The sequence below is a fragment of the Bos javanicus genome, chromosome 7, assembly GCF_032452875.1.
Source record: "Bos javanicus breed banteng chromosome 7, ARS-OSU_banteng_1.0, whole genome shotgun sequence".
Classification (NCBI taxonomy): Eukaryota; Metazoa; Chordata; class Mammalia; order Artiodactyla; family Bovidae; genus Bos; species Bos javanicus.
The window spans coordinates 38,014,015-38,036,860 of record NC_083874.1 but is presented as its reverse complement, the minus strand read 5'-3'; the positions used below and the strand labels follow the sequence as shown (position 1 = coordinate 38,036,860).

The 22,846-nt window shown below is 38.1% G+C and overlaps 2 protein-coding genes across 7 annotated transcripts in view; both read left to right on the top strand.

Moving 5' to 3' along the window:
- The window catches only part of UIMC1 (ubiquitin interaction motif containing 1), a 137,846-nt gene that overhangs the window by 78,062 nt on the left and 36,938 nt on the right, over positions 1-22,846 (top strand). For all 6 annotated transcript variants that reach the window (XM_061423041.1, XM_061423038.1, XM_061423042.1 and 3 more), the window contains 3 exons: positions 900-976; positions 9,111-9,211; positions 17,637-17,799. In XM_061423041.1, the coding sequence (XP_061279025.1) occupies positions 900-976; positions 9,111-9,211; positions 17,637-17,799 (341 nt within the window). The remainder of the gene's footprint in view (positions 1-899; positions 977-9,110; positions 9,212-17,636; positions 17,800-22,846) is intronic.
- Positions 9,227-13,058, top strand: LOC133251064 (serine beta-lactamase-like protein LACTB, mitochondrial). Its single transcript, XM_061423044.1, is given in 1 exon segment — positions 9,227-13,058. A coding segment is annotated over 1 exon segment (1,671 nt). The 5' UTR covers positions 9,227-11,113; the 3' UTR covers positions 12,785-13,058.

Genomic DNA, 22,846 nt, shown 5'->3' with positions numbered 1-22,846 from the left:
ATAAACTGTATCTGGCTTAGGTTTATAACAAATGCTCTGAGATGTTTTATTTAGAGGGAGTAATCACTTGTGGTTTCTTATCAGGATTTAGTTATTTATCATGAATCAGCGGTGGTTATTCTCTCTTCTCTGTGGTTCTTGGTTGTTGTGAGGATTTGTTTTTTTAAGCATTCTCTTGCATACTTGATTAAACTAATTGTAAAGCTCTGTGAAGCATAAGGGGGCTAGCTCAGATGCTCAGATCTCTTAGCCATGTGCTCCTATGTCAGGAAGAGATTGCACTCCATGAGCAGTCAGACTAAACCGAAATATTGGAAGAGGGTAGACTTTTATAATTATGTTTTCCTCAGAAGAGATACTCAACTTGGTTGGACAGATTTTTGCTGTAGGCAGTTTGGAATTGTATCTTGTTTTTGTTGCATGTAGAGCCACATCTTGAGATAAATAGGAAATTTAACTGCAAGGTGAGGGAAAAGCTATTGTGTCAGAAGAATCTTCATATCTTCTCTTATGAGTTTACAAAACTCTAGCTTTCAGAACGCTGAGATGGAGACTGTAAAACACTTTTGACATCCTTATATTGGAGTAGACTTTTTTTTTTGGTCTTCTGTGGTTCCATGGAGAGTCCTTACCCTTCAACCTTCCTTTGTGAAGACTCCAAAAGGGGATTCTTTTCATTCAGTGATTTCACTGAAACCAAAGTTGTAAGCATATTTATTTTCCCTATTTTGGATGTGGGGTTTTCACTGCTGATTCCTTGCTTCCCTGTTGTGCTTTTGTGGTATTGGACAGCAGGTATCAGATTACCTGTGGCTTTGTGAAAGACTAACCATTGCTTTTGGTCCTGTGTTCTGATTTATTTTACTGGGAATTCACTTGGGGTTTGATTCTTTTTTCAGCATTGCTGCTTTGACCAGTAAGAGAAGTTCAGCCTTTATGCCAAAGAGTTCTGTGGAGGAAATCACTGTGTGTCCTGGTAAGTACCCCACTGTGTTTTTACTAGTTTCTGGTCCCTACTTTTTTGTGTCTATTAATTTTTCTGACTTTTCCAACCCACTCTTAGGAGGTTTATGTGTGATTGATGTGTGTATGTGTTCATACAACACATATATATATACATACACTTATTTTGATGGACATTGGCTCTGCATCTCACATTTTCTCTTCTTAGAGATAGTTTGAAATTAACATGGCTCTTTTGTCTGCTTGTTTACTTACTGGTGTCATCAGAGATGGCAGCAAAGCCTTTGGAGCGTTTAACTCTACATTCAGAGCCAAGAGGACTTTGGTTTGGTTTATGGCTTTTCAAAGTGGGTTGTCCTCAAATTTGCATGTCATTAAGCAGTTTTTCTCACTGAGGCTTTTACTGGTTAGTTTTACATTGCCATTCATGGAGTCCATTGCATAGGGAGTTCAGAAATTGAATTTTGTGCACAGTTCTGTCATTGACTTATTTTTAATCTCCAAATAGATACTTAACCTGGTTAAGTATACTTTGCTTTTGTTAATAATAATGATGAAAATACACATGTACTTTGTTTAAGGTTTGAGAAGATGTTAATTGAAAGTTGCATATGAAAAGGTTTTGATATACAAAATAATTTAAAATGAACTAAGATATCCATTATCTAAGTGAACTCTTCAGTTGAATCATTGTATTATGTGAAGAATTATTTTGTGATATGAATCACTACTTTCTAAGGAATTTGTTTTAGCTTAAATATATATATATATATATATATATTGTATATTTGGCTTTTCTTAAAAATGAGGGCTAATATATACATTATCAGTAGCCTCATTCACGTGAGTAACTTCCTCCTAACGTTTAAACTCTTTGGACAGCGAGAATTGGACAAATGTTACCTTAAGTCATATTTAGTTTTTCCTGAGGTTGCATATAACCTGTTAGTGTCAGAGAGACTCGTAGTTTTCTTTTTGGTTCCTTTCAAGTTTTTTCCCACAGAGACTCATACTTAATTTACACATTAGTCTAGGAAAGTCCTGCCAAAGTTTAAACATTTGGCAGCATATTGTAAAAGTCTTTCTTTACTTATTTTTAAAGTTTAACTGTGTCATTTTTGTTGAAAGTGGTTTCTTTATTATTTGAAGTTTATGTGGATTATTGTCTAATGATGGCACTACCAAGTGCCATGATTTTGGCAGAAGCTCTCAGGAATATGGTGTCATTTTTGTGGAAAAATAGCATTACTCCCTCTCCATGTAGGCCTGTTGACCTATGTCATCCAGAGGGACGCAGTAAGTTAAGGATGATGGCATGTGACATCACCCTGGGATCTTGCAAGAGGAACCTGCAAATACAATAATATTGAAATCCCTAATGAGAGGAAAGTTAATGAGGAAAAAGCAAGCCCTTCATCACTGTGGTTATATAACTTTTGTGATCATGATTTGCTGTCATTAACCTGCTAATTAACTCCAACTGTTTGTTGATATAAGCCACTTCTAAATGAGTTAGGTAAAAGGTTTCCCTAACATTATTGTTCTTTTTGCTAAGAAAGTATAACTACTTCTCCATGGAGCTAGACTCCTGAGTCTCTCTAATTTAGTGACTTAAAGACTTAAAACGTAAGACACCATAAAACTCCTAGAAGAGATCATAGGCAAAGTATTCTCTGATATAAAATATATTAATGCTTTCTTAGGTCAGCCCTCCAAGGCAATAGAAATAAAAACAAAAATAAACAAATGGGACCTAATAAAACTTACAAGCTCTAACATAGTAAAGAAAACCATAAACAAAGCAAAAGATAACCAATTGAGTGGGAGAAAATATTTGCAAATGATACAACTGACAAGGATTTAATTTCCAAAATAGACAAATAGTTCATATACCTCAACAACAAAAAACAAACAACCTAATCAAAAAATGGGCAGGAGACCTAAATAGACATTTTTCCAAAGATGAAATACAGATGGCCAACAGGCACATGAAAACATACTCAACATTGCTAATTATTAGAGAAATGCAAATCAAAACTGCAGTGAGGTACCATTGACCTCACACTGGTCAGAATGGCCATCATTAAAAAGTCTACAAATAACAAAATGCCGGAGAGGGTTCAGAGAAAAGGGAACCCTCCTACACTGTTGGTGGGAATGTAAGTTAGTACAACCATAATGGAAAACAGTATGGAGTTTCCTCAAAAAACTAATAATTACCATATGATTCAGCAGTCCCATTCCTGGGCATATATTCAGACAAAATTATTGATATAATTAAAAAAAAACACAGCACTGTTCATAGCAGCACTGTTTGCAATAGCCAAGACATGGAAGCACCCTAAATGTCTATCAGCAGATGAATAGAGAAAGAAGATGTGGTGTATATGTGTATACATACATGCACACACATACACACAATGGAATATTACTCAGCCACAAAAAAAAGAATGACATAATGCCATTTGCAGCAACACAGATGAAAGTAGAGATTATCATAGTAAGTGATGTCTGAGTTAGAAAGAAAGATAAATACTGTATGGTATCACTTATATGTGGATCTAAAATATGACACAAATAAACCTACCTATGAAATAGAAACAGACTCACAGACCTAGAGAACAAACTTTTGGTTGCCAAGAGGGAGTGGGAGAAGGAAGAGTAGGAGTCTTGGGTTAACAAATGCAAACTGTTATATACAGAATGGATAAACAATAAGGTTCTTCTGTATAGCACATAGAACTATATTTCATTTCCTGTGATAAACCATAATGGAAAAGAATGTAAAAAGACATGTATATTATGTATAGGAGAAGGCAATGGCACCGCACTCCAGTACTCTTGCCTGGGAAATCCCATGGACGGAGGAGCCTGGTGGGCTGCAGTCTATGGGGTCGCAAAGAGTCAGACACAACTGAGCGACTTCACTTTCACTTTTCACTTTCATGCACTGGAGAAGAAAATGGCACCCACTCCAGTATTGTTGCCTGGAGAATCCCAGGGATGGGAGCCTGGTGGGCTGCCGTCTATGGGGTCGCACAAATCAACTATACTTCAATAAAAATAAGATATATAATTTAGAAGCTATGTATAAAAATTTGTCCTAAATGAGTGAAACACAGATTGAGTATAGTAGTCCATCTTACCTATTTTGTTTTGTCTCATATTGCTTACAGTTCCTGGGGTCTGATACTCAAATTATAACGTCATGTTAGTGAAGAAGCAGGATTAGAACATCATGCCCACATTGTGCATGATGCTAACATTATTTATTTCTATGAAGCTAATGTCCTCTTAATTTGTCACCCTCATTGAATACATAGTTAAATGTTTCAGCCATTTACAGAAAGCTTAATGAAGGACTTTTATTGTTACAGTAGTGCAAGCAGTGAGCAGCTCTTTTATTTTCTAACAGATTAAATGTCATTTTTGAAAATATCTCTCAGGAAAGCTTGATAGAGAAGATTTTGAAGTTTATATACTATAAGTCTTTTTCCAACAAGGTGGTGAAATCTGTGTGTGTAACCAGTTTCCAAAAAGTTATGATGTATTAAAATATGATTAACACTAGAAATGTATATAATCATTCTTTGATGATTGAGAAACTACCTCAGTACCTTTTAAGTATACTATTAGCCCAGCATTGGCCACTTATTGTATTTGTGAAGCACAGAAATACCAGTTAGATGTATAGTGTGTATAGTGTAGATAACAGAAAACTTATTGGATTGTGTTCCTCTGATAAGTTTCCTTTCTGGACTTACTGTCATCTTTTGAAATATTGTTTCTGTTCTTATATCAAGTGATAGATGTCTAGACCAGAGGTTGACAAACTTTTTCTATTAAGTTGGTACAAATGTAATTGTGGTTTCAGACTGTGAATTTTAAATCATTATCACTAGGCTCAAACACATCTTTATTAATCAAAATAGGAACTGTTACAATCAACACATTTTGCCAACTAGAAATAAGTTTGTTTATTCCTGTAGCATAAAAATCTGTGTTTTGGGATTCGATGAACTCTTAGCGTTTTCTGCCTCCTGCTGGTTGTGAAAGCACTTTCCCTGTAAAAAGGTATCGAGATGGTTGAAGAAGTCGTAGTCATTGGCGAAAAAAAAAAATCAGGTGAATATAGATGAGGGGAAACTTTGTACCCCAATTTGTTCAACTTTTGAAGCATTGGTTGTACAATGTGCAATTGGGTGTTGTACAGAAAAAAAGCCCTTTCTTTTGACCAATGCTGGCTGTGGGCATTGCTGTTTTTGGTGCATCTCATTGATATGCTGAGCATACTTCTCAGATGTAATGGTTTGGCTGGGATTCAGAAAGTTGTAGTGAATCAGACAGGCAGCAGACCACCAGTGACCATGACCTTTATTGGTGCAGGTTTGACTTAGGGAAATGCTTTGGATCTTCTCGGTCCAGCCTCTGAGCTGGTTGTCTCCAGTTGTCATATAAAATCCACTTTTGGTCACATGTCACAAGCTGATCTAAAAAATGGTTCATTTTTGTTACATAGAATAAGAGAAGATGACACTTCAAAATGACGATTGTTTTGACTTGTGGTCAGCTCAAGAGGCACCCACTTTCTGAGCTTTTTCACCTTTCCAATTTGCTTCAAATGCCAATTGATCATAGAACGGTCGACATTTTCTTTGGCAACTTCTCGTGGAGTTGAAAGAGGATGGGCTTCAGTGATTGCTCTCAGTTGGTCATGGTCACCTTCTGTTGGCTGGCCACTATGCTTGTCTTCAAGGCTCTTGTCTTCTTTGCAAATCTTCTTGAACAGCCACTGCACTCTACGTTCATTAGCAGTTCCTGGGCCAAATGTGTTGCTGATGTTGCAAGTTGTCTCTGCTGCTTTACTACCCATTTTGAACTTGAATAAGAAAATTGCTCAAATTTGCTTTTTGTCTAACATCATTTCCCTAGTCTAAAATAAATACAAAATAAACAGCAAGTAATAAGTCATTAGCAAAAAAACATAAAATGAGAAATGCACATTCAGTTCAGTCGCTCAGTTGTGTCCAAGTCTTTGTGACCCCATGAATTGCAGCACGCCAGGCCTCCCTGTCCATCACCAACTCCGGGAGTTTACCAAACTAATGTCCATTGAGTCAGTGATGCCATCCAGCCATCTCATCCTCTGTCGTCCCCTTCTCCTCCTGCCCCCAGTCTCTCCCAGCATCAGGGTCTTTTCCAATGAGTCAGCTCTTCGCATGAGGTGGCCAAAGTGTTGGAGTTTCAGCTTCAGCATCAGTCCTTCCAGTGAACAGGACTGATTTCCTTCAGAATGGACTGGTTGGATCTCCTTGCAGTCCAAGGGACTCTCAAGAGTCTTCTCCAATACCATGATGTATAACATAGCTGCATTTATTTAAGAATGTATTCTAATAACAAACAGCAAATTTCAACAGTACAAAACCAAAATTACTTTTGCACCAACCGAATATAAAAAGACTAGATAATAAATATTTTAGGCTTTGTGGGCCATACAAAGTACTTGAAATTACTCTGCTATTTTAACTTGAAAGCATTCAAACAGTATAAAGAAGAATGAATGTGGCTGTGTGCCATTAAAACTTTATTTTCAAAAACAGGCAACTGGCTCTATTTGACCCATGAACTAGTTGCAGATCCTTGAACCAGAGCGTGAGGGGTCCCCATCTTACTGGCTTGGCCAAAAAGTTCCTTCAGTTTTAAAAGTAAAAATAAAAGACACATTTTTTATTTTCACCAAGAACTTTATAGAACAGTGTATTCATTGTTTCGTTCCACTACCTTCTGCCATTTTCCAGGCAACTTCATAATTCCATTTTCCCAAAACTTATTATTTTATTTTTTAGCAAAGAACTGCTCCAGGTGCCTTTTACAGTCTTCCAGAGAAAAGAAATTTTTTCCATTAAGAGAATTTTGTAGAGACCAAAATAAACGTACATCTGAAGATACAGCTTTTGGCAAATACAGCAGAATGAACTTCCTAGCCAGGATATAGCAGGTTTTGCCTGGTCATCAAAGAAACATGCATCATGCATTATCTTGATGGAAGATTATGTATTTTCTTTTGACTAATTCTGGATCCTTTTCATTGAGTGCTGCTTTCAGTTGGTCTAATTGGGAGTAGTACTTGTTGGAATTAATCATTTAGCTTTCCAGAAGGACCTTATAAAAGAGGGCTCCCTTCCAATCCCATTATATATACAGCATCACCTTCATTGGATGATCAGCCTTTGGTGTGGTTGGTGATGGTTCTTCTCACTTGCCCTATGATCTCTTCCATTCCACATCATTGTACAGTATGCACTTTTCACTGCCTGTCACAACTTGCTTTAAAAAACAGAATGTTTTTGTTGCATTTAAGTAGAGAATTGCATATGGAAGTATGGTCAAGAATGCTTTTTCTGCTTAATTTATGTGGCACCCAAACATCAAAGCTATTAACATAACCAAACTGGTGCAAATTTTTTTCAACACTTGATTTGGATATTTTGAGTATATCGGCTTTCTCCTGTGTGGTTAATGTTGATTATTCTCAGTTAATGTCTTGATTTGATTGTTGTCAACTTTAACTGGTTGACCTGACTGTGGAGCATTGTCCAGCGAGAAATCTTCTGCACAAAATTTTGCAAACCGCTTTTGACACATTCGATCAGTCACAGCACCTTCACCATATTCTGCACAAATCTTTTTTTGTTTCAGGTGCATTTTTACCTTTCTTGAAGTGATAAAGCATGATATGCCGATAATGTTGTTTTTTTCTTTCCATCTACAGTACTAAAATGGCTACACAAAATCCACCAGTTTTGATAGGTTTTTTAAAAAATGCATGCTGATATAACAGCTGTCACAATACAATCTAATAAAATTGTTTCAAATGAAGTTAAAGACAACCAAGTGCTATTAGAGCCATTGTATGGAAAAAAAGAGAAAGCTTTTGGCCAACCCAATACTTCTTATTGCTAGTAGCCTATACAGTGCCTGGAACTTCTTTCATAAATATGTATTGCATTAATGTTGAATTAATAGATGCTGCTTAAAGAATAATTAAAGAAAGGCATATCTTTGAGAGTGTATTTGTATTTCTGCTCCCAGTTTTTATATCTTCTCTAATCATCCCTTTAGCCTCATAATTAGCATTGGCAATTTTTTTTTTTTAAATGTGTAAATATACTTTAAAGCCAGAACTGTGCTGGAAAAGAAGACAAATGGATTAACAGATGAATGAATAAACAAATTGTGTTATAGCCATACAGTGGAATACTATTAGGCAGTAAAAAGGAATGAACTACTGATATATGTAACAACATGAATGCTTCTCAAACACATGCTAAAAGAAAGAAATCAGACACAGAACATGACACACCGTGTTATTTCATTTATATGACTTTCTAGAAAAGGCAAAACTGTAGGAACATAAAATAGATTGATCATTGCAAGGAGCCAAGTGGGAGGGGGATTGACTGCAAAGGGGTACATAAGAACTTTTGAGGGTGCTTGAAATATTTTATATCTTGATTGTGGTTATGTGATATAAAGATACCATGTATACATTGTATGCATTTGTCAAAACTTACTATATACTGAAAATTGGTGAATTCTGTTGTATATAAATTATGCCTCAGTAAAGTTCTTTTTTTAAAAATGGAGACCACTGTTAAAATTTTTTTCTAATTTATTTAGTTTTGACTGTGCTGAGTTTTCGTTGCTGTGTGGGCTTTTTCTGTATTGTGGTGAGTGGGGGCTACTCTCTAGTTGTGTGGGTTTCTCATTGCTCTGGCTGCTCTTGTTGTGGAGCACAGGATCTATAGAGTGCAGGGCTTCAGCAGCTGTGGCATGTGGGCTCAGTAGTTGCAGCTCCCGGGGTCTAGAGCACAGGCTCTATACTTGTGGCATCTGGACTTAGTTGTTCCGTGGTGTGTGGAATCTTCCCAGACCAGGGATCCAACCCATGTCTACTGCTTTAGCATCTGGATTCTTTACCACTGAGCCACCAGGGAAGCCCTCAGTAAAGTTTTAAGAAGAAACAAGCTTGATTTATATTGCCACTGCAGTATTATCATACTCTAAGCTTAAGGAAATAAGTGTTTTCTTTTAACTATGAAAATACAAAATGAAAATTAATGAAGTTTTGATTTTTTAAATTGCAGAGACACAGCTAAGTTCTCCTGAAACTTTTGACCTTGAAAAAGAAGGCTTTCCAGATGGCAGAGAGACCCTGGATGAAGTAAGAATAATGGCAGATAAGGAGGTGAATATTACTTTTAATTTTTCTCAGTGTTTTCTTTCTACTGGTCGTCCTGTCTCTGATGCAGTGTTGACCTTGGATGAAGAGATTTAAGTGACAGTGGGTTAGGTTTTTATCTTAGATTCTTAAAAGTGAGTTCAGCACTATTTCTAAATATAACAGTAGTTCCATTTCTTCAGTATTTTAATATGCTTTATTATGTCTAGTACAGATGGGAAAATGGAGATTTAGGATGTTTGAGTAATGTTGACTTAAAAAATAGTCACAACCTAGAAGCTGAGAGTTATGTTTTATTTGGTGGGAATTTTTAGAGGGGAGGAGTCAGGTTATATAGAAGCTCTTAACAAGGAGCAGGTAATCTAAACATCAAAAGATTATTGTTAATTAAGGAAAACCAAATGTCTCAAGTTAAGGAATTTAATAATGCTTTTCTTAGTGTGGGAAGATGCAAGAGTCTGGGCTTACTGAAATCATTCCTTTCATATGCATCTTAGCTGTCTGGGGCCAGTGCTCACCATGGGATGAGCTCCTGATAGCAGGCATTGTTCTTCCTGGGCTCATAAATTTACATTTGGAGGGCCAGAATCCCGGATGGCTATGACATTCTTGTTTATTGATGTGACAGGAAATACTCCATTTCATAGTAATTTGCTCAAATTCAAACTGCTAATAATGATAGTATCAGAATTTGAACATAGATTTGTCTTCAAAGACCTGGAGCATTTTCCATTATGTAAGTAACAGAGATGAACAGTCTTGGAAAAAGTTGCCACCTTTATATTATGACCTAACTTTCAGCCAGGGAGGCTTGGCGTGCTGCAATTCATGGGGTTGCAAAGAGTTGGACACAACTGAGCGACTGAACTGACTGAACTTTCAGCCCTAATTTTGAGATGTGATCAGAAATGCAAAATCTGGATAGCAGCATGATAAAATAAGTCAATTTGTATTTATACTAGTACCTTTCTTAAGTTCACATATCTGACATTAACCATAAGGCTATTGATACAAGTTCATACGCCTGATTAAGATTCAGTGCATATTTTTTCATGTTGAATCTGACAAAACAATTTTAAATATCAATAACTCTTTTAAAAAATTCAGACCTTTAAAATCTGTTGTGAAAAATAGCCTGAGACTTAAACTAGTTTTTCATGAAAATAAATTTTTTGGTTACACATGTGCATACGTTTTATTGTGAGCAATTCTCTTATTCTGAGCTTCATTCTCTTATTCCTTTTTATACTCTACATTTTTTGGAAAACAATTTTTGCCTTAGAAGTTATTAATAGATCCCCTTCCTAGTTTCTGTACTGCAGGTAACTGACTGGAAATCCTGCTTTCATGACTTGTGCACACTTTTGGTTCCCTGGAACCTGATCTGTCACAACTGATAGACCGAGATTCCCTCATGCCTGTAGTGTTAGTTTCCTAACACCTTTTGGTGAGGAGCTCCCTGCCTAACAGCTGCTGAAGTTGGATCCTGCTACATAGTGTCAAAATGGCCTCAGGTTCTTTTCCTAGGGAGAAACTATAACCTTCTCAATAGGGATGGGGGAACAGAGTGTTGTTAACATAGTTATCTTAACATGCAGAAGAAGCTCTGCAAGCCTTTAGCTAATCAAGGCTGATTTCTTAAGCATCCATGACTGTGGAGGAAACAAGTCTTTGGGCGAAGACCAAGAACCCTATTTAAAAGTTAGGTATGTCTGCAGCACTACACATCAAGTGGATGGAATTGTATGGTCTTTTTCACATCTAATGTCCTCTTTTTGGTGTTGCTGTCTGCTAATATCTGTGGATGCTCTAAATAGTCTTAGAAGTTAACATTAAAAGAAGTTGGAGAGCCTCAGCCGCCAGCCCGGCCTGTGGGATCTCTGAAGCCGCCGGCTCACCAGAGACACCATGTACGGGCTTCTGTCAACCGTGATGGCCAGAGCCGCGACCACCGCGGGCTGCGCCTGGGGCTGTGGGTGGCGTGCGGCTCATCAGCGCGCTGGGCTGCCGCCCCTCGGCCCCGGGTGGGTCGGGGGCCTCGGACTGGGGCTGGGGCTGGCACTTGGGGTTAAGCTGGCCGGCGGGCTGAGGGGCGCATCCCCCGCGCCACCTGCCGCGGCCCCCGACCCTGAGGCGCTGCCTCAGGCCGAGCCGCTGCAGGCACAGGAACAGCCCCTCGCCACGTGGTCTCCGCAGACCCCGGCGCCGCCGCAAGCCAGGCACTTCGCCAGAGCCATCGACAGCAGCCGCGACCTCCTGCACAGGATCAAGGATGAGGTGGGCGCACCGGACATCGTAGTTGGAGTCTCTGTAGATGGAAAAGAAGTCTGGTCAGAAGGTTTAGGTTATGCTGACATTGAGAACCGTGTACCATGCAAGCCAGAGACAGTTATGAGAATTGCCAGTATCAGCAAAAGCCTCACCATGGTTGCTATTGCCAAACTGTGGGAAGCAGGGAAACTGGATCTTGATATTCCAGTACAACATTATGTTCCTGAATTCCCCGAAAAAGAATATGAAGGTGAAAAGGTGTCTGTCACAACAAGATTATTGATTTCCCATTTAAGAGGAATTCGTCATTATGAAAAGGACATGAAAAAGGTGAAAGAAGAGAAAGCTTATAAAGCCTTAAAGATGATGAAAGGGATGATGGAATCTGACCAAGAAAAAGAGTTAAAAGAAAAAGGAGGCAAAAGTAACGAAAAGAATGACTTTGCTAAAGCTAAGGTAGAGCAAGATAATGAAACCAAAGGCCGAAATTCAAAACCTTGCAAGAAAAAGAATGATTTTGAACAAGGTGAATTATATTTGAAAGAAAAATTTGAAAATTCAATTGAATCTCTAAGATTATTTAAAAATGACCCTTTGTTCTTCAAACCTGGTAGTCAGTTTTTGTATTCAACTTTTGGCTATACCCTACTGGCAGCCATAGTAGAAAGAGCTTCAGGATATAAATATTTGGACTATATGCAGAAAATATTCCATGACTTGGACATGCTGACAACTGTGCAGGAGGAAAATGAGCCAGTGATTTACAATAGAGCAAGATTTTATGTTTACAATAAAAAGAAACGCCTTGTCAACACACCTTACGTGGATAACTCCTATAAATGGGCTGGTGGTGGATTTCTGTCTACAGTGGGTGACCTTCTGAAATTTGGGAATGCGATGCTGTATGGTTACCAAGTCGGGCTGTTTAAGAACGCAAATGAAAATCTTTTACCTGGATATCTTAAACCGGAAACAATGCTGATGATTTGGACACCAGTCCCTAACACAGAGATGTCTTGGGATAAAGAGGGTAAATATGCAATGGCCTGGGGCATGGTGGAAAAGAAGCAGACATAAGGTTCTTGCAGGAAGCAGCGGCATTATGCCTCTCACACTGGAGGCGCAGTGGGTGCCAGTAGTGTCCTGCTGGTCCTTCCTGAAGAACTGGACGCAGAAGCGCTAAATAACAAGGTCCCCCCAAGAGGAATAGTTGTTTCTATCATATGTAACATGCAGTCTGTTGGCCTCAACAGCACTGCTTTAAAGATTGCTCTGGAATTTGATAAAGACAGATCAGACGTACCTTAACATCACAAGTGCAAAACAAGCTGTTATGGTTTTATTTTTGTTTGTTGGTTTTTGTTTTGTTTTGAAACATTGAAGTCCCAAAATACATGCAATTTTAAAGAATAAATTTGTAATAGAGTATAACTGAATGCAGAGAATTATGTACCTCTAATTGCTTACTTTTGTAATTGTCTTTTATTGGAGGATGAGTTCTTTATACTCAGGGAAGTAACTATATTTTTACTTTTTGAAAAAAGTGTTAACTCTTGAAATAAAATATTCTGATAAAAGTGTACTTTCAAAAAAAAAAAAAAGAAGTTGGAGATGCTGTAGTTTTTAAGTTATTGCACAATCACTAGCTACAAGTCACTAGAAAGATAGAATCTGGGCATTTTGTGTGTACAATGATAGTATTACAAAGGGTGTGGACTCTTGCCCTTGGAATCTGTGTATAGGGTCATTTACCCCAAAATTTCTTGTTTATTGTGCAAGGAGCTTGAGTATTGGAACTAGAAGACATGACTTTGAATTCCAACCCTATCACCTTGGTCAAATTAATTGCTTTGTTCATTTATTTGGCAGATATTATAGTTTGTGTACTGTGTGCCAGTCACTGTTTTGGAGTCGTGAGATATAGGTAAATAAAAAAAAACAACTCCTGCCCTCAAAGGGACACACAAACAGATAATTATAATGTCTGACAAATGTAATGTTAGAAAATGCCTGGGGCATTAGGGGAGGGCATTAGAGGAATGCCCTAATGGAGAGGAATGCTTTTCTGAATTTTAGTTTTTCATTTATAAAATGTAGACAGAAATAGCCTATTTTATTGGGTTGCTCTGATGATGAAATTAGATAAAGAATATGAAACATAGCAGGGATTTGGCACAAGTAGAAGTATGCATGTGGAACTGCTTTGTAATACATTGTGGCTGCTCAGTGATATTAGCTTACAAATGACACAGAATTGCTTGACAGTATTTGAGGTATTTAGAATACCCTTGCCAGAACTGTAGTCCCTCTTGATTTGATTTCCTGCAGTGGTAAGGTTGTTTTGGAAATAATATTTTTGGAATATCTTGCTTGAGTGGGGGTCTCAGATATTTGTACTCAGAAGTCTGTTAACTGTAGGCTTTATTCAGACTCAGATACTGCTGACCCTTAAACAACAAGGGGGTTAGGGGTGCTGACTTTTCGTGCAGTTGAAAACCTGTGTACAACTTGTAGTGGGCCCTTGGTGTCTGTATTTTCTCCCTAACACAGCCAACTGCAGTCTTAGAACTGTAGTATTTACTGTTGAAAAATATTTGTATATTAGTGGACATGCACAACTGTAGTCAGTTTAGTCAGTTGGTTAAGTAAACTGTGTTAAATAGACTGTGTCTAAGATAAAAGGGGCGATAAACACTTTCCTAAACTATGTATAAATCTTATGGGGAATGGATAAGGGAGTTGGTGACTGTAGGACATACTCTCATTTTCATTGGATCCATTTCTTGAGATGAAGTTTCTTTTCAGGCCAGCCTTTAATAGATCATGATTTGGTATACAAGTACCTGTTTTGAGAAAATACACATATAGTATTTTAAAAGCAGCAGAAGCAGCTCTGCAGAGACCCAGTCCCTGATTGCATAGTCCTCACAAAAGCTTCTTGGCTTGTATTTTTTTTTCCTTTTGAGGCTCCTCCATTGTAGCTAATATTTAAATAGACATTTCTAATGGTGCTGGGAAAAAACTTAGGTAAACATAAAAATGTTTAGAAACCTTCTGGATTGCCTATAAATGTGATTGGAAGTGGTCTTGTATTCACAATAAAACAATAATAGATCAGCTTCTCCCTCTTGAATACTATAATAATAGTTGAAGGTACCTTTTCTGTAGTTTATAGAGCTGGTGATAGAATACAAAGGAGTATAGTACTGGATGTGAATACAAGTATCATTCATGTCATATAACTTTTCTATGCGTATGTGTGTTAGTCGCTTAGTTGTGTCCGACACTTTGCGACTCTATGGACTGCAGCCCTCCAGGGTCTTCTATCCATGGAATTCTCCAGGCAAGAATACTGGAGTGGGTTGCCATTTCCTTCTTCAGTTTCTGTGCTTAGTGAACTTTAGAATGCCAAGTAACTGCTCAACTGCCACTTAATTTTCAAGACTATTTGCAAATTATAGGGTATATTGATTTTTCTTCCTTCTGCTCAAATGGCTTTGCACTTACAGGACAACTTTTCCTTATACAAAGGAACCTGTGTTTGTGAGAATCTCAGTGACTAAGATAGGAATAAAAAGCACCTAGAACTTTTAGAGAAGGCAGTGGGAACCTACTCCAGTACTCTTGCCTGGAAAATCCCATGGGCGGAGGAGCCTGGTAGGCTGGAGTCCATGGGGTCGCTAAGAGTCGGACACAACTGAGCAACTTCACTTTCACTTTTCACTTTCATGCACTGGAAAAGAAAATGGCAACCCACTCCAGTGTTCTTGCCTGGAGAATCCCAGGGACGGGGGAGCCTGGTGGGCTGCCATCTCTGGGGTCGCACAGAGTCGGACACGACTGAAGCAACTTAGCAGCAGCAGCAGCAGCAGCACTTTTAGACCCACTTGACTTACCCCACATCCTAGAGAAGAATAATTTTAGAACCAGAGTGTCTCCCAATACCTGGCAGAGTCAGCTTCCAGAAACAAAGTGGGTGGGGAGTGCTTTTTGTTTTTGTCATACTATGGTGAAATACTGAGAGTTTGGATGTTACCATAGGCCTGGGTTTGAGTCCACATTGTCCACTTAGTCATTTTGTGATCAGCAGATTACTTTGCCTTTTCAAGCCTTAATTTCCTCTTGTATAATACTGGAGTGAGTGATACTTCTGACAATTAGGTTGTTGTGAGGTATGGATATGGAAAATGGTTGGTCAAGCCTGGCATAGTACAGGAACTCAACCACTCTTGGTTCCTTTCTTATCTTTCTTCTCCCCCTCCCCCACCTTCCCCCCCTCCCTGCCAACTTTCTAAGTAAAAAGCAGGTATGTGTTGAAAACAACATTTTCTGAAAGTTGTAGAAATTGTTTTACTTGGTATTTATTTAGATGGCCTGTTTCCCTCTCTGCTGGGTTACATTCACGGGTGGTAAATTTTAGGGGTGGCCTAAACTTAAGAGACTAAAAAGGAAAAAAAAAAAACAAAAAACACCCAGTTTTCTCAGAGCTCAAATTATCTATCCACTGCAGTTTTGATCTCATTTTGTTCTTGTATCAGAAAAGGGTTTATTTTGTTTCCTATAGTAAAGCATAATGATGGCCTAGTTGCTCCTTGCTTTTAAATGGAAGCAGTGTCTATGCAGGATAGTTTCACATTGATTGGATAGGACATGCTGTCCTTTGAAGCAAGTGTTAGGCAGTAGTGCTGCAGTGCTCACGCATACTGTTGAATTAATCACTGCAGAGTTCTTGGCTCTGACCTGTAAAGGTAAAATAAAACTGTCTCTGAGAGATACTGGGAACTGTAGGAAAAATGATGACTACAAAACATTGAAAAGGGAGTAAGAATGGCTTTGTCAGAATTGTTTTAATGATTGCCTTCAGGCCTTAAATGTTTGGGTCTTAGTTGTGTTTCCTCTTTCAACGCAAAAGAAACAAATAAAACATAAGAGATGGTTTGTCTTAATGGTATAAGCTGAGGCCTAGATTCTTAATTTAAATTTTAGTTGTGTTGCTTGAGCTCTTTTTTTTTTCCCCTCACGTCTGATGTCCGAAGTTACTTACAATGATCACAGTTCTTTTTGTGTGTTTGTGGAATTAATTCTTTTTTTTTTCTTTCAGTTTCATTGAGATATGATTAGTATATAGCTCCGTTTTGGAGAAGGAAATGGCAACCCACTCCAGTATTCTTGCCTTGAGGATCTGTGGACAGAGGAGCCTGGTGGGCTGCTGTCCATAGGGTTGCACAGAGTCAGACACGACTGAAATGACTTAGCATGCATGCATGCATTGAAGAAGGAAATGGAAACCCACTCCAGTATTCTTGCCTGGAGAATCCCAGGGACAGAGGAGCCTGGTGGGCTGCCGTCTATGGGGTCTCACAGAGTCGGACACGACTGAAGTGACTTAGCAGCAGCAGCATAGCGCTGTTTAAGGAGTACAGTATAATGATTTAACTTACATGCATAGTTAAATGATTATCACAATAAGTTTAGTGAACACCTGTAATCTCATATAGATATAAAATTAAAGAAATAGAAAATTTTTTTCCTTGTGATGAGAACTCTTAGGATTTACTCTAGCAACTTTCCAATATATAACATACAGCAATGTTAATTATATTATTACATTGTAAATTACACCCTAAATACTTAATCTTACAATTAGGAGTTTATACCTTTTGACTGCCTTCATAATTCTTTTGTGAGATTGAAAAACTATCTTTAAGATGCTGTTGCTAATACAAATTGAAACATAGCATACTGACTTAATGAGGATAGCACCTTGCAGTGGGATAGAGAGGAATGCTGTCAGATTTTGGAGCCCAGTAATTTCTGGTTTGAATTTCAGCTCTGCCACTTTGTTCTGTAACTTTGGGCAAGTTGCTTTACTGTTTTAGATAATACTTTTCTTAAGTGTAAAAAGAATGTTGTAATCTTTACAAGATTACCATGAGTTTTAAACGAGCAATATTACATGCAGAATGCTTAGCACACAGTAGGCAGACACTGAATGAGTATTAACTATGTTAGTGTATCTCCCAATCTACTGTCCAGAATTTGGCAAAATGATTGGTATCATTGAAAGTAATTTAAAAAACGGGATGGAGCCTCTTGAAGTTCTTTTTGGGAAAAGATACTTTGTAAAGCTAATACAATTGCTATTTGTCATGTTCTTTAGGTTCTTCAAGTTGATAACAAGAAAGATGCTGAGAAAGAAATATCTACTTCTATCTTCTCATCTAGTGCCCAGGTATCCTGCCCACTCTGTGACCAACGCTTCCCACCCACAAAGATTGAGCGACATGCCATGTATTGCAATGGGCTGATGGGGCAAGATACAGGTAAAGCCACTCTTTTCTTGAACTACATGGTAATTTTGTAATCCTATACAGTACACTGCAACAGACAACTCTTCTTCAGTATTTAAGTTGTTGATTTTTTCTATTTAGCTAAGTCTCTAGTGCTTTTGACATTCTTTACTACGTTGGCTGGCATGCTATTTTGTTGCACATACCTCAGGACAAGGGGATGGAAAAAAATCTTTCATCTTTTAATGTTTCAAACTTACTCTTTGTTTTAGGCCGTCCATTTTATATTAGGCAGGCCAAAGATCAAGGTGATCTCATGGACCTTGAATTTCACGTGGTATACAAATACTGAAACTCCTATGAAACTTGAGGAAATAAGTTCTAGAGTTGCCTGTTTTTCATTCAAAATAAGTCTCTTGTCGGGGGTGTGTGTAAATTTTACCTAAAGACAGTTACAGCTGAAAAATATCCCTAGATTCTATTCCTCTCCTATATGTCTCTGATGCATCACCCTGGAGCTTTTGGTTATCTCTCAAAGAGTACACCAGACGCCTTGGTTTGGGTACAGCATGAGATATTGGCCAAGAGAATCTGTTTGTTCATCACAGCCCTTGAAATAACCACCCCTGATCTTGCCTTTCTAAACTCTAAATATGATAGAATCTGCACAGCTCTCTGTGGTCTAAGTATAATAGAATCTGCATACCTCTCCGTGGTCTAACATGTTGAATGTTACCATCCATTAGAAGATTAGAAATGTTGCAACAGTTTTCTCAGTTCTACTTGGTTCCCATCACTTGGAGATGTTTAATCTGAAATTGTATAATTGTGAGGTATGGGAAAGAAAGACACATGTTATTTAACTTTTCTGATGTTATACACTTCTCATTAATTAAATAAGGAAGTACCTAAACTTATAATTTAAATAAATTTGTTGATTTTTCTAATTGTAAAGTAGTACCTGTTCATTTTTAGTACAAATAATAATAATAGTGTACATTTATTGAGTACTTGAAATGAGTCAAGCACTATTTACATAAATGGGACCATGCCATATATAATTCTGTAGTTTGCTTTTTTTTTATTTAGCAGTAAATTTAGATCTTTCTGTGTACAGATATATTTTTTACATAGTTGAGATCTGACTGTATGTAAAATTCTCTTTTGTTTTTTCTACTTATAGCATTAAAGTTTTCCCATGTCACTAAAAGTTAGGTGTAAAAATATTTTTAATATTATATTAAAATATTTAATATAATATTCTGTAATGCAAAGTGCCTTAATTTACTTGTCGTATATTTAGAAAGCTTCATGTTGCCATGTTATACTTACATGACACTGAACTTTTTATGCCAAAAATTGTTGCTATATTTTGGGGTTATTTTTTAAGGATATATTTTTAGTTTGGTTGGTAATGAGAAAAAGATGGGCTCCACAGTCCAGTCAGTCTGAGACTGAGTCCTACCTCTGTCACTTACTACTCTGTGACCATGTGCTAGTTTCTATTCATGCATCTGTCAACCAATAGAAATGACCTTACTTGGTTTTTATGAGGTTAAATGAGGTATTTTAAGTAAAGCGTTCAGTACAGTGCCTAACACATAGTAAGTGCTTAAGAACTTTGAGCTGCTATTATTGTTCCCAGTAGTGGAATTACTAGGTCAGATATTTTGTCATGATTTTTAAGGATTTTTATGAATAACACTGTAGTCTTTTAAATACTCTGAAAGTTGAAGACCTAAATCTGGTCAACTCCTTTAATTGAAGAGCACTGTAGGATTAGGATTTTAGATGCAGTTTTACTTTGATATAACTCTTTAGTTTGATTTTTAGTAGAGAGTTTTAGTGACTGAAAGAGTTCTAAGGCTGGACCTTTGGTGACCAGAGAAGGGAGAGACTGTTTTGTCTATCTCACTGAACATGCTTACCCAACTGGTATTAGTTACTGAGTCAACACCCCACTCAGCACTGAGGTTCAGAAATAAACGAGTTTGAGAAACTGAATCTCCGTTGAGCTCTACGAATAGATGAATTTCTTCCAGTCATAATTAAAAGGTAAAAAGTAGTATTGAGTAGACTTTAGTGACATCTCCTAGACAGAACACTGATAGTTTGTGCTTAAACAGGAAGCTTTGGTATTCATCTTTGTCAGATATCTTTCAGCTTTATGATACTTGCTTTTAATCTTTTTCTTCCTTATGGGGTGTGGTGGGGCAACTCATAACACCAGATACTTGATTCAGGCTTGTTTATAAGTTTTCTCAAACCTAATGCAGATGTATACCACCAGAATCAGGTTATTCTCATTGAACTTGTTGAGAAGCTGACACCATCAGGTAGGCAAAGTAGACTGAGACTTGGATTGTTATCCGTTCAGGAAGTCTTTCAAGTTCTCAAATCCACTGGGCCAGTGATCCTGTGTATTGCTGCTCAGTTGGATTTACACTCTGGGTCTTGAGGATTTTTTCAAACATTATAGATTTAAGTGTATTTTCCAATATATTTGGAAGCTCTTATACTCTTGACACTGTATGTCTTGTAGCTCTAATCCAAATGTCTCAGACCTCCATCCAAAGATGTCTGCAGTATCCCAAATGACAGTCATACTTTTTTTGAGGAAATTCATTTTAAAAATTAGTTCAGGGACTTCCTTGGTGATCCAGTGGTTAAAAGACTGTGGTTCCACAGCAGGGGGCACAGGCTCAATCCTGGGTCAGGGATCCTGCATGTCACATTGCACAGGCTCCCTGCCTCCCCAAAGGAAAAATCCAAAAGTATGATGAAGACATGTTAGAATACCGCAAACTTCTTTTCAACACCAGCTTGTTTACCTAGAACCAGAAATTTATTTTTATTATACTACCTATTGCCTACCTACTTTAATTCATCCAAATACTTAATAGAAACACCTTTTTTTAAAATGATGCTTGACCTTGTGTGGGTTACTAAAGAAGTTTAAGACAAGGTTTCTGTCAGTAAGGAGCTTATTATAGTGTCATTGGGGTGGAGAAGGCAGTGGCACCCCACTCCATTTCTTGCCTGGAAAATCCCATGGACGGAGGAGCCTGGTGGGCTGCAGTCCGTGGGGTCGCTAAGAGTCGGACACGACTGAGTGACTTCCCTTTCACTTTTCACTTTCATGCATTGGAGAAGGAAATGGCAACCCACTCCAGTATTCTTGCCTGGACAATCCCAGGGACGGGGAGCCTGGTAGGCTGCCATCTATGGGGTTGTACAGAGTCAGACATGACTGAATCAACTTAGCAGCAGCAGCAGTGTCATTGGGGAGATAAGCATTAACCTAAGAAATTAATTATAAGATGGCACAAAGTGAATATGTGTACCCTGACAGTAAGTGCACCAGGAAAAAGGAGAGCTGCAATGAACAAGGATGATATTGCCAGAGAATAGTGGGCTTAGCCTCAGCTGGATAGGTTTGGACAAACCCATAGGAGAGCAGGGGGCCCTTTATCCTCCTATGGGTTAGATAAGGTAGGAAGCAAGGGAAACGGCCACTAAATAGCAGCTTCCTCTTAATCTTCCTAGTAATGTTAGCTTACCTAAATTACCCTTTCTGGTGACATTATTTAGGCCTTACAGGAAAATTTGGATCAAGGAGTCCTCACAAAAAATGTCGCTCTCGCTGCTTATTCCTCTGCTTTCCTGGGGACTGAGCTTGCCAGCTCTAAGGTGGGGTACGGGAAGTATATTAGATGAATTATGTGAAACATGTACTAGTGTGACTGGCATATAGTAGGTCTTAAGTGAATTTGCTGTCATTTGGTTTCTCTGCCAGCTTGCCTGTCCTGTCTTCCTTGCGATGTACTGTAGTGTTTGTTCTGGTTCCTCTCAGCCTTATGACTGAAGAGAGAGGGCTGTCCTCAGCCTAATATTTTAATCTTTGGTGAACGGAAGCCTCTCCTACAATGGAGGGGAAAGAGTTTTACACATTACCTCAGGATGAGAGACCATTAGCCAAATGCCTAAGGGTATGGAATAAGAGAGGACTTTTTTTCCAGAGCTAAGGATCCAGCTTTCCTCTTCTTCCTGTTTTTCCCTGAATCTGATCCTAGACATGCTTGGTTTGGCTGTGTAAAAGAAATAGTAATTAGAGTCATTTACATGAAGTATCTACCATTTATGCCTGTTACCGTGCAGCACAATAACAATTATGCATATCATTAAATATGTGTCTGATTAACTTTGCTGTAAGTTTTATTTGATTATAATACTACACTCTGGTTGAGTTGGCTCAGTCTGCTCAGTTTGTTGCTCAATGACATGGCTGTCTATTCACAGCTGTGGAAAAATTAGAGTGTTCTTTAAAGGCATTGTTTGAAGAGAGATGATTTGTTAAATCAGTCTAAACTGTGACAGAAGCAGGTTGCCTTTACATTTGCTTTCTGGAGAATGTCTTTGAGATAATTTTTTCCTTTTTGTAATTTTATTTATTTTATTTTCGGCTGTGCTGGGTCTTTGTTGCTGTGCAAGCTTTTCTCTAGCTACAGAGTGCGGGGGCTACACTCTAGTTATGGTGTGCAGGCTTTTCATTGCAGTGGCTTTTCTTGTTGCAGAGCATGAGCTTTAGGGTATGCAGGGTTCAGTAGTTGTGGTACATGGGCTCAGTAGTTGTGGCTCCAAGGCTCTAGAGCACAGGCTCAGTAGTTGTGGCATATGGGCTTAGTTGCACCCCACCATGTAGAATCTTCCTGAATCAGGGATTGAACCTGTGTCTCCTGCATTGGCAGGCAGGTTTTTTTTTTTTTTTTTTTTTTTTACCACTGAGCCATCATTGGCTTGTTTTATTAAACATGTAGGAAAAAAAAGGTATTCATTTACTCATCCAATAAATACTTATTAAATGCCTACTATTAATACATGGCAGGTATAGTCAACAGAATATACAAAGTCCATGTTGTCAGAGATGTATTCTAGTAGTAGACTACTTCAGTGAACAAACATATAATACGTCTGAGAGAAAGAAAGTGAAAGTGTTAGTCATTCAGTTGTGTCTGACTCTGTGACCCCCTGGAGAGTAGCTGTCCAGGCTCCTCTATCCATGGAATTCTCCAGGCAAGAA